This window comes from Callorhinus ursinus, unplaced genomic scaffold (genome assembly GCF_003265705.2).
Source record: "Callorhinus ursinus isolate GAN/ISIS: 27379988/994484 unplaced genomic scaffold, GSC_fseal_2.0 scaffold25, whole genome shotgun sequence".
Taxonomy (NCBI): Eukaryota; Metazoa; Chordata; class Mammalia; order Carnivora; family Otariidae; genus Callorhinus; species Callorhinus ursinus.
The window spans coordinates 38,005,391-38,021,276 of NW_027397087.1; the positions used below are offsets into that span (position 1 = coordinate 38,005,391).

The window sequence follows — 15,886 nt, forward strand, 5'->3', positions numbered from 1 at the left end:
CTTCTTTTGTGGCTGGCTTCTTTTCATTTCATGTAGCGTGCAAGGTTCATCCAAGCTGCACGTGCAGAACTTCGTTCCTTTTTATGGCTGAATAATGCTCCGCTGAATGGCTGTCCCACATTTTGTTTATCCGCTCAGTGGTTGATAGACATCTGGGTTGTTTCCACCTTTGGGCTGCCATGAATATTTGTGTGCAGGTTTCCATTTGAACATCTGTTTTCAGTCCTTCGGGCCTCTGCCTAGGAGTCTCATTGTTGGGTCAGATGGAAATTCTGTGTTTAACTTTTTGAGGAGCTGCCCCTACCTCCTTCCTTTCGGGTTTGAACTTGGAGCATCAGAGAAGAATGTTCTTTTTTGCAAAGCCTCTTGCTTCCACTTTGGTAGTAGGCTGCTTCCTACACCCTTTCGGGATGGGTGTAGGAAGCACTTCGCACTGTGCCCGGCACAGCGGAGTCGTAAAAACAGTCTTTACCATCCGCGTCATCAGTGGTGCTAAGTGTCAACTTCTCTTCCAAGCGCAGCAGAGTTCATCCGCCTATTCCCGTGAGACAGACGTTGCCTGTAGTCCCATTTTACAGAGCGGGACTGAGGCCTGAGGAGTTTTCAGTGATGGGTCCAAGGTGTGTAATTGCCGTTCTGACCCAAGTGGAGTTAAAGCCCAGGGGCAGAGTGCAGGTCACAGGGAAGTTCCCTGGAAGGATCTCCTCGCCATTCTAACTTGGCTCCTCTAGGATGCATCGGGAGCAAGCACTGTTCCTAGAGCTCTTGTTGAGCAAGGCTTGAGGCATGGTTGGTCCGTATGATCCCGGAAGTCCCCTTCGGCCCTGTTAGGATGCACAGGAATTGAAGTGACCCTGGTTGCCAGCACCTCAGGGTCAGGAGGAGGTGAAGCCATGGAGGGTGTGAGGAGGACTCCTGGTCCCCAGTGGGCCCTGGGGATTGGGCCGACCCCAGGCCTGGGTTCTTAGCCCTGGGCTTGCCACCTGCTCATTTCCGTCTCTCTTGTTTCTGGACTTCACAGCCAGAGGAGACGCAGAGGGCTCAGGCACAGGCCCCGGGGCTGGCTGAGACCCATACTGTGACTTTGGTCCAGCCAGTGCCCGGGGTACACCCAGTGCCAGTTCATGCCTACTCCATCAAAGACTCCTCCTGCAGAGAGGTAAGGCTCTCCCCACCCCCCACCTCCGTCCCTGGAGGCCCAGATCCCACTAGGCAGGCAGAGCGGGGGTGGGGTGAGAATCCAGGCCTTAATCAGCACCCACTCTGTTCTCTCCCTCGCTCCTGGCTGCTCTGCCAGGAAGCTCCCCTGTAAGCACGAGCCACTCCAGGCAGGCAGAAGCCAGCAGAGGCGGTGGTCAGCAGACAGCCCGTGTGCGTGGTGGCTCAGGGGATGTCCTCTGTGGAGAGAGACATGATCTGCATGGCAGGAGAGCAAATGGGGAGGGCCCCAGGCCCCTGCCACCCGGGTCCGCGTCTCTGCCCACCCCACCCCCCCCAGCACTGCTGAAGGCTGCTAACCTGGCCCTGTGACTCTCCACTGCATAGGAGGTCTGCAACACAGTCCTGCCCCAGAAGAGGAAGTCCTGCCAGACTGAGTGCCCCAGGAAGGCCATCAAGATGGAGTCTGAGGAGGAGAGGGAGACACGGTTGGCCCGGAGCTCCCCCGAACAACCCAGGCCCAGCACCTCCAAGGCAGTCTCGCCACCCCACCTGGATGGGCCCTCCAGCCCTGAAAGCCCCATCTTGGGAGGCGAGGTCTTTCTGCCCAACAGCAACCACACAGCCGGCAACCCTGGGGAGGCAGGTAGGGAGGTGGGTGGGCAGCAGAGGCTGCAGCCTGCATGCTGTCCTCCAGGCGCTGGGTGGGACCCTTCTGCATCCTCACCCCTCCCAGGGAGCCCAATGCCAACAGCATCCCCTGTGTGTCTCAAGCTCTCAGCTGCCCCCAAATGGGGCAAGGAAAGCGCACGGTTTGCCTGGGGGGGTGAGAATGGATACAGTTTACCAGGTGATTTGCTGGGATTCCAGTGTGAGGAGCATGAGGGGCTAAAGCCCACGGTTCCATAGCTCCTTGCCCCTTAGGGTACCCAGCACTGTGCCGCTGCCCAAGGTGGGTCTCCCCAGGGAGTGTGTGTTGGCGGGTAGCTAGCATGTGCCTAGAGAGACCTTGGGGAAAGTCCACACCTCTCACTTGCCAAGTTTGTCTGCAGAGGTCACCCGCATCCAGTACCTCATTTGTCCTACATATCTCTTACGGACACCACCAGACAGGGAGTCCTTGGACATGAGTTGCAGTCAACTAATAGAATTCTGGAATGGACGAGACAGTTCTTCCAAGATCTGCTTCACCCAGAGGCCCCCTTTGTTTTCATTCTAGGTCCCAGACTGAGCCCTGATCCTGCTTGCACACTGAGCCCTGACCGACATTCCTTGCTCACAATGCTATTGGTAATCAAAAGATTTTGATTAACCAAGTAAAGTACCTTTTAATTCGAACACCTCAGCTCATGAGGCTGAGGATTGGAACAAACTAACGTGCTTCTTTAGGATCACAAAATGTTCCAAACCAGGGGCTGTTTGCCAAGCTGCCTGTACAGGGAGCAGATTCCGAATTCAGGGCTGCTAGCTGAGTTAAGTATTCACATACAGGGCGCAGTGGGCAGTGACGGAAAGCCCTTTTGAATAAATAAATAGATCACACCGGCACACTCGGTGGATGTCCCCATCCCCCCCCCCCGCAGGGCACACATGGCCCACCCCATCCACTCGCCCACAGGGATTCCCACGGAGCACACCTGGGCCTTATGCACTGGGCCACCCGGCAGGGCCTAATGCTGTCCCCTCTGCCCCGTTTCAGAGGAACGCGTCGTGGTGATCAGCAGCTCAGAAGACTCAGATGCTGAAAACTCGGTGAGTGGTCCAGAAGTTCGGCCCTGGCCTCCTGCCTCCCCCCATTCCAGGTCCCAGGGGACACAGCCACAGCAGGTGACTCTCAGACTTGCCCTGCGCCTGGGGAATTTTCCAGCGAGGCAGTGAGTTGTGAGCTGTCCTGAGGACAGCCTCCAAATGCCAACTGCGGTCCTGGACCACCCCAGCCCTCCCTCCGTACCAGGGCAGGAGCCTTCAGTAACCATACGTGCTCTGAAATGCTGCTAGAGTGCTTCCTTCCAGAGCCCTGTCTCGTTTCTGGACTAGCTAATGCCTTTGTCTGGAGCTTCCTTACATGTTCTCTAACTCTAAGTCCTCAACGAGGAGGGTGAACAAGAGCCCGTACCCCGGTTACCCGCAGCCAGTGAGGGTCAGTGCAGGGCCGCAAGGGCGTGGGCAGCACCGTACGGGGCCCAAATAGGCAAGTTCTCACTCCCTAAGAAAGAACGTGAAAGCTGTCCCCCAATGGAACTTTGTGGGTTGCGACCCTCCCGTCCCTGGAGGTTGGTTAATGGAGGCTGGGGCAAAGGGGATCTGAACAGAGTGAAAGGTTGGACTGGGTGGCCCCTGAGGTCCCTTCCAGCCCTCAGTCTGAGGTTCTGTATTGGAAAGTGCATGGAGCCCACGGAGACCGCTGCACCACACTCCTCGCCAGCCTACCCCCTGCCAAGAGCACGAGGAGCTTACCGCCTCTACCGGGCCTCCCGTCTGCCCCCTGGCACATGCCGCCCCCCGGCTTGGGCTTCCCACCATCGCACTGAGCAAGCTGCAGTCCCTGAGGCCGAGTCTCCCAGCCAGTCTGCCAGTCACCAGGAGGACGCTGCCATCTGCCGCCGCCGCGGGACCAGCTTCCTGCCACGGAGAGCACAAAGAACCGCCCATCTTCATCGCGTCTTCCGCTTGCCCCTCAAAGTGTATTGTAAACCCACGTGGACTTATCCTCCCCCCAAGGTCCAGGCCACCACCCCTGCCACCACGGGGCCTCCCGGCCATCCCGCCGATGCCCAGGGGGGTCCCTGCCACCTCCAGAGGGCCATAGGCCAACGCCACCACCGCCGGGGTCGGGGAGCAGTGCGCTCCCTCGGCTGCTCCCTCCGGGGCTCCCCCAACGTAGCCCAGTGGCTCAACAACTTTTTTGCCCTTCCTCTCTCCTCTGTGGCTGCCCAGCTTGACACCTCTCTCAGCAGGGGGGATGGAGGGAGGCAGAGCACCCCAGACTCTTAGGGCAAGAATCTCCCCCAGGGATTCTGACACGGGTCTTGCTGGAGGTCTCTCCAATTGTGTTCCCATTCCTTTGCCCTCCAGAACGTCTCCCCCACCAGCCCGGCCCCCCTCAGACAGGCCTCAGAGCCCTGAGCACCTCCCTCCCTCTATAGCTGCTGGCCACCATCCTCCTGGAACCGTGTGGCCACTCACTCGGCCCGTGCTCCACCCCGCTGCTGGGCCTGACCCGGCCCTTGCGCCCAAGGCCCTGCGCACCGTAGGCATTCAGTGCATTGTGGTCAGGGAGCAGACCCAGGAAGGGATGGCTACATGGACTCAGCAGGGGGACGTCAGCCCTCTTCCTGGAAAGGGCATGACTGAGATTCGGGCCACCGCTCCTCACATCCCCGGGCCTCTTTGCTCAAAACTAGGAAGCATCTGTCGCCCTTTACACCTCCCACTGCCCCATCCCAACACCCCAAGGCTTTCCACTAGGCCTCTGCCAGGACCTAAGCCCACGAGGGCAGGGACTGTGTCGATCCCAGGACCTGGCAGATATGGCTGCTCAATAAATATTTGTTGAAAGATTGCCCTTGCAAACCCTTCTTCCATGACCATCACCTTCCCTGCTGGACTTAGCTCTTCTCTTGCAGGTGGCTTCGTGTCCCCCCTGCGCAGAAACGGGGTTCTCTGGTGGGGTTACCACGTCCCCTCTTCTCCCACACCCTGTGGGAGGTGGGTCACGGCCTTCTGTGCCTCCTGGACTGTGTCGGTCCCACCATCTGGTAAGGTCCCCTGTGCCTTGAGGTTCCAGGTCTTGAGGGGAACCCCACTTTCCCCAGATCATTTCACACCTCCTCCTGCCTCCCCCCCACATAGGGAAGGCTCCAGCCCTTGCCTCCCAGGGGGACTCTCCTGAGCCAGGGCCGGCCTTCTTTCTGGGTGATTTCAACACCCAGCACCCTGACCTCTCCGGGGTCTTCACCCCATTCCACGGCAGCCCCCAGCCCCACGGCCCCCTACCCTGCACCTCACCATACCGAGAACTGGCCCACAGGGACTCTGACCACAGCTTTCTGCCCCTCAAGCTCTCAGGTACTTCAAAGAACCCTGCCCTCCCCACCCCGGTTCCTGTAGCCCCAGCTGCTACTCCTCATCCTCCTTCCTCTCAGGCCTCTGTTCTTTTCCATGTTGTTCTTCCAGCTGCAGCCCCTCTTCTCTTCCTAGTGTGTCCTTCCTGTGGCCTCAGCCATGCCCGTGGCTTCAGTTAGTGCCCGCAGGCTGCTGATGCCGGGTGCTCACTGCCGCGGCCAGACCGGGATAGATAGCCTGTGGCCCTCCAGAGTCCGTGCTCAGGTGCCCCATAGATCCCTCAGACTCCTCTGCTGTCTGCTCGGTACGTCACCCCATCTGCCCGGCTTCGCGAGCAGAGGCCCCTCTCAATCGTTCCTCAGCGCCGGTCAGGTTTTCAGTGGTAACCTTTCCGCAGTCTACATTCCTCTGAACCCTGGGCACTTCTTTCCATCCCAGAAAACTGCTAAAACGGAACTGACCTGGGGCAGAGGTAGAAGCCTGGGAAGGAGACTCTGAGAAAGGATGGCAACGCCACTGGTCTCGCCAGACTTGGTGAGAGGTGGGTGCAGGCATCAAAACCAGCAGTCTTGGGGGGCAGGTGTCAGTCTGGCTGCAGCGTCAGCAGGGAGGCGTGAGGTGATGTCTGAGGTTACTCAAGGAAGGTGGGAGAAGCTCATTTTAGGTGGTGAAGAGTTAAAACAATTAGAAGCAGCCGCTCACCTTCAGACACCACCGGCTCTGGGGTGGGGGAGAGCTGGAGGACCACTGCTTTTGTGTTGGAATTCTTCGGACAGCACGTTTTTTAAATTAAGCATTATGAGTCCCAAACTTTAAAAAACATACATTTACAAAGAAAACCAATGAGGACCCCTTCGTGCACTTTTCACCCACCTCCTGTGCCCCCTTCCGGACCCGTGGTGCTCCTAGAGTACCTGCAGCGAATTCGCTGGGGAGCAGGGCATCCTTGGCAAGGTGCCACAGGCTCCTGCATACCCCTGAATTCCGCCTCCATGGCCTTCATCCCACCTGACACGTGTGAAAGTCGGCCTACGAAAAGAGCACATTCCCCAAGTGTACCGGGTTGCGTAGGGACCCCCATCCCCAGGCTGCAGCTCTGTCAGTTGCTGGAATCTAGCGAGACACGCCTGTGGGCTCTGGTGCAGGCCTGGCCAGGAGGGCGAGGCTCAGGAAGAGGCTGCTTGCTCAGGAAGAGCGATCTGTGAGCTGGCAGAGGCGGTTGGAGGGGTCAGGCCAGGCCTGACGGTGGGCGACTAAACACGAGGCAGGTCAGCAGTGCCTCTGCTGCGAGCCCCGTGTTAGGGTCCGAGGCAGAAAAAAATAGAATGCTCTCACCTACCCTTGGACAGGTGGCTGGCCCCAGTGTCCGGCAGGAGCAGGGCCACGTGGAAGCAGGAGAGGGTGGTCCATGGCCGAAGTGGCGGTGGTGGCCAGCAGTTGAAGGGAGGCCTGTGGGGGGGACAGCCGATCCACGGGAGGGGCCGTGCCGCTCGTGTGTGGGTATCGGGAAAAGAAGCCGGTGCTCGTCTGAGAGGGTGGGAGCCATGGTCCCCGAGGGGCAGCAGCCTGCAGAGGGGGCCGGAGCAGTGGGCGGAAGGCAGCAGGGGCCGCAGGCTAGCGGACAGGATGGCCCGGTTCACAGATACATGGGAGGTGTTTCGGGGCTTCCAGACTTTGCCAGAGCTGGGGTTTTGTGTCTGCAAAAAAAAAGCAATGCGTGTGTCTTGCCAAACTGATCGCAGCTGTCGTTGAAGCTTGGGTGCTGAGAGGGTTCCTCAGGAACTTGGGGATTTTTGATAAGAATGAATGGTGGGTACTGTGTAGACAACTTCAGGTGACCAGATGCTAAATATCAAAGAGTCTGGCTCCTGTCTGAGTGGCTGCTGACCAAGCGTGGAGTGAATCAGTAGCACAGTAGTTCTCAACCCTGGCTGCACACTGGAATCTTTGGGGGGAGATGGGGGGTTGTTTCCAATGACAGATTCCTGGGTCCCACCCCCAGAGATTGTAATTGAACTGGTCTGGGGTGCAATCCGAATATCTGGAGTTTTTGAGGCCGCTACTGCGTAGCCAAAAAGGGGAGAACCACTGAATTGGGAGGTTCAGTTGCCTGTCTGTGATTCGTGTATGTATCAGCCTTCAACAGAGGTGACCAGTACATGCTGGGAAAGGATCAAGCAGGGGAGAGGGGGACACTGGATCTTCCCAGAGAAACCTCCTAGACTTGTGGAAGGTGATTAAAATGTCAGCCTGGCTGCTTCCTGTGGGTGTGCTTGGTGCTACCGGGAGGCCTGCTGTGTGGATTCACAATGCAGTTGCCCTGCTAAGTTGATCTGTGCTGGAGACGAGTGAACTGTAGCTCACGAGCCGGGCCACAGGTGTCTCTTAGTTCCTTGTGTTTCCTGAAAACCTCGTGGGCTCCCCGGGGCTCAGTCTGACCACAGTTCTGCAGTCAAAGAAACAGTCCATTAACCAAGTACAATAAAGAAATAAAGCCTAGTATTTACTTGCATTTCAAAGAATATTAAAGGGGGTTTGACTCCCAACTCCCAGCAGCACATCTTCAGGTCCTCTTCAGCTCCCATCATGCCCACTCCCTAGTGCCTTGGAACTTCCCACTTCTCACTTTTCCAGGCCGTGCACTCGGACTCTCATCTTCACCACGCCGGTTCCCATTCCGCCATTCCTTTTCCCTTCCCCGCAGATCTCAAGCCTTTTCCAACAAAAGGCCCTTTCCTGGCTTGGGTCCGGGTCTCTGCGCCTATCCCTCTACGCTCCCCACCTACACACTCAGTTCCCCTGACTGCGGACGGAAGCCCAGCAGTGGTGCTCCAATCGTGAGCGGGGAGGGGGCAGGAGGACATCCTGCCCCAGAGCCTCTTGCGCAGATTGCCCTTTTGTTAAACCTGGGTCTTTAGAAAAATCTTTCGTAAGCACGCTGGTATTTCCTGGCCGTGTTGCTGGGATTTAAGGCAGGGAGGGCGCTTAAGTGGATGGGCCGGCTGGAGTTCAGTGGAAGGTGTTCTAGCGAGATCATCCCCATGCGCTGGCTGCACTTGACAGGAGTCCCCAAGGGTGAGGAGGAACCTGAAAGGAAGAGGAGTCCGGGCTGGAAGTTCCAGCCCTCCCGCCATTGACCAGCTCGGCGGAAGGGGGGATCCTTTCTTTAAGGGAGCTGGATGAAAGACATTGCACCACTTATAAAAGAGAAAATGACCCCAGGACAGTGGGAGGCCCTAAAAATGAGATTCTGATGGCCATCATAAATGACCCTGGTATGAAGATGGAGCCAGCCAAAAGACGCAGCTCTGCTGCTCTCCAGGGAGCTCAAATCTGGGAAGAGGCTATCCGAAGAGGTGACCAGGGCTCTAAGGCCTGAGAAGACATTCCAGAAGGAAGGAGACATGTGGAGGCACTCAGGGCCACTGCACAGGTTTTTGCAATTACGTTGGGAGCAAAAAGGAAGGAAGAAGAGAATGCTCCGTGTGCCATGTCAGCGGGTGGCAGAGGACTCGGGAAAAGGGTCAGCTCGGCTCTGGAGAGGACACAGCAAGAGGAGTCCAGCTCTTTCCACCAGCCCAAGTGCAAGAGCAAGGTCTGGAAGGCTGAAGATAAAAAAAAACACCTGGATTTTTTCCCTCGGGGAAGGGAGGTGGCGTCTCTGGTCCACCAGCCAACAACTTGGAGGAGGACACCTGTAGAGGGCTCCTTACAGGGAGGAAAGGGAGCTGGGACCGCGGGACAGAGACTCAGAGCAAGGCATGCAGAATAAACCTTTGAGGCGTGGCCAAGTCGAGGATACGGATATGCCAGGCGCTTGACCAAGACTTTAATTAGGGCCTTATGTGTAGAATCCCCTCACTCCCAGGCTTCTGTAAGCAAGACCAGCTCTAGGTGGATTCATAGTGAATGTCTTTTCTATCAGTGACTGGAAGGAAGTTGGTGAGCCTGGGGTAGGGCTATGAAAAAAGCAAGAAGAGTAAGAATCAGGCACTCCTAGGAAAATCCAGCACATTGTACCTGTGCTTAGTAATGACTTCGCTCTTGGCTGAAGTTTTGTTAAAATGTTTCACCTGGAGAGTAAGAGGGCCTAAACCCATGCTCGTTCCCTCCCGAGCCAGGGACATTAGCCAGAAGCCAGCATTTATTCTTGGAGGCTTCAGATAGCCCCCGGGGAGGCCAGCATCATCACTCTGCTAGAGGCAGTCCGGAAATATGAAGGACCCCAGGTCTGCTGTGGACTCTGTCCCAGCAGTACTCCCAGCCCTGTGACACGTGGCCCTGTGGCATCAGCCATGTCCTTTCCTCCTGGTCTCTGGCTAACATCCGCAGGTGGCATCCCCGGGAAGCTTTAAGCAGGCCACCAAAGACACCTTCTGGGTGTGGCACCTGGTGGATGCTGAGCAATTCACTTTAGGGAGAGGCTCTACCGCCCTCCAGCTGCAGCCGTTTGGGAGCCTCACAGAGTTGCAGCCCTTCCCCCACCCCTGAGGCCTTTCAAACTGTTTTTGCCTGGGTGCTGGAGATAACAGGGCCTTGGGTGCCCAGGTTAGAGGATCCCTGGGCCTGAGGCTTCTCTGAGCAGCCGGCTTCTGGATGCTAAATGACAAAGGGCCTCCGGGCCCTGAGACTTCTCTTTCCATGGCTCTCGCTTCTAGGTTCTGTGTGTCCACGTTGACGTGGCATTCCTGAGGCTGAGTGGCCCTCCCTTCCCCCTCTGTGTAGGACAGTGGGGCCCAAGCTGGCCATGGAGACAAGAAGAGCCAGGCTCCTGGCCGCTTCCGGAGAAACTTCTGAGCTTTGGGATGAGCCTCCTTCCTCCTGCCCCAAGTCCAGGGTGTTTCTTCTGAGTCTGTTGAGAGAGAAGGGAGCAGCAGACCCCTCTAGCAACAGCCCCTTCCCTGAGCTTCCCTGCCCAGCACCATGCATCCAGGTGCACACTCACTCACATATGCTCATGTTCCCACACAGTTGTCAACACCGGTTCACAAATTCACACCCGATGCACACATTTGACATCTGCATTCATTCCCATACTTGTGCTTTCACACACACACACACACACACACACACACACGCCTGCATGATCTCAGCCTCACTCCTCACTACCGCGTGGTTCACACGTGGCTCTCACGTACACACACATCAATTCATGTGCACACATCCTCATGCACACACTCAGACACACACCTTCCCCTTCCCAAAACCCTGCTCTCCCTCATGTGCATGCAGATGCCCCCAAACATACCAGCTTGCTCATGTCCCCACACTCACACCATGCACACACCCACCCACCCACACACACACACGCTCACGGGCACATGCTCGCATTGCCACCATGCACCCTCGCCCTCCGGCCCCCTGACCTGTTGGTTTTTCTGTGTTGCAGTCCTCCCGAGAGCTGGATGACAGCAGCAGCGAGTCCAGTGACCTCCAGCTGGAGGGCCCCAGCTCCCTCAGGGTCCTGGATGAGAGCCTCGCCGACCCCCAAGCAGAAGACAGGCCCCTGGTTTTCTTTGACCTCAAGATTGACAGTGAAAGTGGGTTCTCCAGTGGCCACCCCCACCCCTTTCTAGCTTAGTCTCTGAGTCCCCGAAATAAGTGCAGGCAGAGCTATGTTCTGGGCCCGGGAGAGCCCAGAGCTCTGGCCAATGCCACAGCCAGAGAGCAGACAGAGTGCTGCATCCCCCCTGGGACTCCAGCTGTCCCACTTGGCTGATAGAATAAAGACTTCTGCCTCGACCAGCGCCTGAAAGCATGAGGCAGGTGCCTCCATGAGCTCATCTCTGACCAGTGCTTCTCTTAGAGAGCCCTGGCGACACACCTCTAAACAGAAACAACACGATGTGGAAAGTCACCACGATGAGGCCAGCAATGCAAGCAAGGCCTTAAGCCCTGGCTGTAGCATTCTGAGTACAGAGCCCATTCCGCAGGTGGGCCGCACAGGGAGGCTGACAGCCAAGATCATGGAGAAAGATGACCCCTTCTCCCAGAAGCCCCTCAGCTCACCATGGTGCTTACCTGCAGTGCCCTTCACTGAACCCGGAGGGCCCAGCCTGCCCTGTGGCACAGCCCCAGCACGGGGCCAGCCCAGCCAGGCAGAAGTGGTGCTGTGGGCCTAGGACAGGGAAGTCATTTGCAGACCTCACAGGGCAGCTCTGAGCCACGTTCTGAATGGAGTAGATTGGGCAGGTAGACTGTGTGTCCCAGGGCTCTGACCGGCCAAGAGTCTTGGCTCAGTGACCGATGGGATTGGAGGCTGGGGAAGGGAGCAGAGGATGCAGGGGAGACAAAGAGGGCCCCCAAGTGCAGGTGGGTGAGGCTAACAGAAGGCAGGCAGGAGGGACCTGGCTCTAAACTGGCAAAGTCTGGGGCAGGTGGCAGGGTCAGGGGGGTGGGGTGCAGCTGGACTCCCAACAGGTGAGTGGTGGGTGTTTGGAGAGCAGCCAGCCTTCGCCTTCTGCCCCCTGACCCCACGAGAGCCAGGGTAGAGCTACGTTCGGAGGCTGATGTGTGGTTCCTGCTGGCAGGCCCCAAGGTGGGGTCTCTGTGTGGTGGGACAGTAACCCCAGAGGTCCCGCTGCTCCCGCCCTGTGCCGCCCCCCTATGCCCCCGGGGCCTCACCCTGCCCTTCTCTCCTGCCCAGCCCAGAAGATTAGCCAGCTGGCGGCCGTGAACCGGGAGAGTGAGTTCCGCGTGCTCATCCAGCCCGAGGCCTTCTTCAGCATGTACTCCAAGGCCGTCTCCCTGGAGGTGGGGCTGCAACACTTCCTTGGTTTTCTGGGCTCCATGCGCCGCCCCATCCTGGCCTGCTATAAGCTGTGGGGACCTGGCCTCCCCAACTTCTTCCGGGCCCTGGAAGACATGAACAGGCTGTGGGAGTTTCAGGAGGCCATCTCTGGCTTCCTGGCCATGCTGCCCCTCATCCAGGAGCGGGTGCCTGGGGCCAGCAGCTTCAAGCTCAAGAGCCTGGCCAAGACCTACCTGGCAAGAAACATGAGCGAACGCAGCGCCCTGGCCGCCGTGCTGGCCATGCGAGACCTGTGCCGGCTCCTCGAGGTCTCCCCAGGCCCCCCACTAGCTCAGCACGTCTACTCCTTCAGCAGCCTGCAGTGCTTCGCGTCCCTGCAGCCACTGGTGCAGGCGGCCGTCCTGCCCCGTGCCCAGGCCCGCCTGCTGGCCCTCCACAACGTGAGCTTCGCTGAGCTGCTGGCCGCACACCGCCGCGACCCGCAGCAGGGGCTGCGGAAGTACAGCCGCTACCTGAGCCTGCCCCCCGCCTCGTCACCCCCTGCCCAGCGCGTTGGCCACTTGCAGGCTCTGAGCACCTACTTCAGAGGCCTGTCGGAGGAGCCCGTCTCTGCCCGGGCAGAAGGCATCACCAACCCTGTCGCTGGCCACAGCTTGGCAGAGAGGGTGTGCCAGCAGAGCTGAGAGGAAGCCCGGACTGGCTTGGAATCTCTGGGGATAGGGAGGGGGTCCCTGAGCCAGCACCCCCCCAACCCACTGCCCATCACTGCATTCCCAGGTCCTGGCCCCCAGCACCCCGTTGTCATTTGGTCCAGAATCTGTTCTCTGGGACCAAATTCCCGTTCTCTAAAAACCCCACAGAGAAGGTTCCAAGTCCAAGCAAGTCCAAGTCCTAACTCCCCAGGGGCCACCAGATCCCCTTTCAGGCCTTGGGAGCACCCATGGGTTGGTTCCCTCGAGCCCTGGGCCCCTCTCCTCCAGGAGCCAAAACCACGGGGTAAAGAAGGCCCAGCCTCTGGGCTGAGTGGTCCCCAGCCACCCAACCTGCCACTTCCGTGAGTGTCACTGCAGCCCCTCCCTGACCTCCAGCCACTGCCCCCTATAGGGGACCTGCTGACAGCCCCCAGAGACCCTGCCCGCAACACCCCACGGGTACACAAAGTGCCTTTCAAACCAAGCTGCTGTCATGAGTTTGGGTTCTCCCACCATCTGCCTGTCTGAAGGCCAGCTCTCTGTTCACTGCTCTGGGGACAAAAATGCATTTTCATCCCCAAAGAGCCTCATATCTGCAGAGACAGAAGCTACTGCTTCATGTCTGTTCCTCCTTCCAGAATCAGACCCTTCCAAGCTTGCTTCTTTCCTCTGGCTGTATGGACACCTCCCCTTAGGCTTCGCTCTTCAGCCCTCAGGCCACCAGCCTCTCAGCATGGCTTTTGCTCTCTCTGCGCTGCTCACCTCAGCCCCACTGAGGAATGTCCTCTAATCCAGTGCTGCGTACCACATACACCAGGGGCCTGCAGCGTTGGCATCCGCCGGGAGCCTCTACCCCAGACCTCTGGAATCAGCATCTCTGAGGTGGGCCCAGCAAACTGGTTTAGCACGTCCTTCAGATGAATCTGATACCCGCTAAGACTCAGAACCAGTACTCTGATAGACTGCTCCCCAAAAGCGCAGCAGGGTGGAGTAGCAGAGTAAGTCCTGGGCCCTACTGGGCACATGGAGGGTGACCTAGGAAAAGACCCCTTCCTGAACTCCGGCATCCCCACCCGCTAAATGGGCTCCCATCCAGCTCTGTCATTCTGGGATTTTAGACATGGACCGAAGCCACCGAGGCAGTGGGCAGGGCGGTTTGCAACTTAAACCCTAGCTCTCAGCCCCAAGCTGAGGCCCCCAGCCTTGTGGTCACACCAGAGGTCAGCGGCAGAACAGAGGCAGGTCAGGGCCTTCCCTCTGACCAGCAGAACCACTGTCCCCGCCCTGCTCCTCTTCCTTCCTTCTTCCTTGGCTCCTCCTGCCACAGGGACACAGCCCAGGCCTCCAGCCTCCATTGCCCGAGCTTTCACAGGGTTGAGGTCTGCGTGCCCACACCTCAGCCCCCATCCAGCAGGTGCCCTGCAGATGCACTGAGGGATTGCATGGGAACTGGCTACCACAGTGGGAGTGCTGGTCGACCAGTGAACTCTGATGCATTTAAAATGGGATTCAAGTTCAAAGCAAGTGTTGACTCAGAAGCTCCTGTGGGAACAGGCTGATGGGGCCGCAGCCTAGCTGTGATAACCATCTCGGCAACTGCAAGGCAGTACCTGGGCCACCGTTCGTAGCGTCGTCCCTCAGCCTCACCCTGACCCGGGCGGCGCCCACTGGCTTCCAGCCCCACCGTGCTTGCTACCTGCAGAGTGCTTGACCACAGGTTTTACAACAAAGGGCTGTTCTGCCCTCTCTCCATTTATGCAGCCTCTAATAAAGATGTGAATGTTCAAAGTCTGATGCACCGATCCAGCACTGCTCAGCCAGCCCCAGCAGCCACTGAGCAGCCTCTTACCTGGGGAAGAGGCTACGTTCCCAGACATGGAAGAGCTGCCCTTCATCACATCCTCTCGGGACTCAGCAAAGCTGAGAGCCCCTTGTTGTTCAGTGCTGAGGGCCTCACAGATGTGAGCTCCCCCATTCCAAAGGGGGAGACCTAGGGTGGGCCTGTCAGGGATCATCTCCCCAAAGGAGAGGCACATGGAGGGAAAGAAGCACCAGTTTCACGAATTACCCCCTAGAGGGCGTCTGGAGCCAGAGACGGGTGTCTGAACCTCATCTCTTTTCTCTGCTGGGTAATCTTGCACCCCTGTGTGTGTCCCCAGAGTCACAGGTGGCAAAACCCCCAACAATGGGGAGGGGAGCCCAGGACATTAGAAATGTGTAATTAACGTGCCGCTGTCCGGGGTTTCACCAGTGGAATCCACGTTAGTACGTGCAGGGATTCCCACAGCACAGGCAGTGTGGGGGGACTGGCCTTCCCCAAGCCTGGGTGAGCAGCCCGGTGATGTCATTGGATCAGTGCCACCACCCTTAACCCCACCTACCTGCCCCAGATGCCCAAATTCCAGTCCTGGAGTTTTAGTCTCTAAGAGCAACTCCAAATAGGTCCCCTGTGCCTCATGTTTGAATCCTATCTCAGAGTCACCCATGTCAGCTAACCATGAACTTGCTGGGCTTGAAGTCAGGACACTGAGTTTCTTTTTTCTTTTTTTTTTTAAAGATTTTATTTATTTGACAGAGACAGAGAGACACAGCGAGAGAGGGAACAGGGGGAGTGGGAGAGGGAGAAGCAGGTTTCCCACGGAGGAGGGAGCCCGATGCGGGGCTCGATCCCAGGACCCTGGGATCATGACCTGAGCCGAAGGCAGACGCTTAACGACTGAGCCACCCAGGCGCCCCTCAGGACACTGAGTTTCAATCCTCACCACAGCCTCTGACTGGTCTGGTGTGTCAAGCTCACTGATGCATGGGCTCTGGCTCTGTCAAATGGGATCATATCAATCATTTTTCCCTCACAGGCTCCTGCATGAACCAATGAGAGAATGTGGAAATAGGTTTTTAATATATGAAGAATCACACAAACATTAAGATCTTCTTTTACAGACAACCAAGACGACAGTTTTATTGCTTCATGAGTTACAAGAAATTAATAGATCTTAGCTCTTAGCAAAAAATATACATGAGCTTGGCTTCAGGGAAGAAAAAACAAGAGCAGAGCAGACAATTGTGGGGGTCCAAGGCAGTCAGGGAGGAGAGCAGGGGAGTCGACCTTGGAGTGGCTGAGAAGTGGGTGGCTCTGTGTCCCCAACACACCCAAATGGGGGATTTCAGCCCCACGTACCTGAAGCAGGGAACAGCCTTCCAGTGACACAGCTCAGCCGTG

At 57.6% G+C, this 15,886-nt stretch overlaps 1 protein-coding gene across 12 annotated transcripts in view; it reads left to right on the forward strand.

Annotated features, from left to right (window-relative positions):
* The window catches only part of PML (PML nuclear body scaffold), a 40,758-nt gene extending 26,304 nt beyond the window's left edge, over window positions 1-14,454 (forward strand). Inside the window, exons 5-10 of one of the 12 annotated variants that reach the window (XM_025884032.2) lie at window positions 1,022-1,159; window positions 1,546-1,804; window positions 2,858-2,910; window positions 4,785-4,916; window positions 10,613-10,763; window positions 11,870-14,454. In XM_025884032.2, the coding sequence (XP_025739817.1) occupies window positions 1,022-1,159; window positions 1,546-1,804; window positions 2,858-2,910; window positions 4,785-4,916; window positions 10,613-10,763; window positions 11,870-12,657 (1,521 nt within the window). In that variant the 3' untranslated portion in view covers window positions 12,658-14,454. Of the gene's footprint in view, window positions 1-1,021; window positions 1,160-1,545; window positions 1,805-2,377; window positions 2,449-2,857; window positions 2,911-3,540; window positions 4,721-4,784; window positions 4,917-5,010; window positions 5,330-5,661; window positions 6,653-10,612; window positions 10,764-11,869 lie in introns of those variants that run through there. The other 11 variants (XM_025884036.2, XM_073877343.1, XM_025884033.2 and 8 more) reach the window with 11 other exon arrangements.
* Window positions 14,455-15,886: the final 1,432 nt, after the last annotated feature.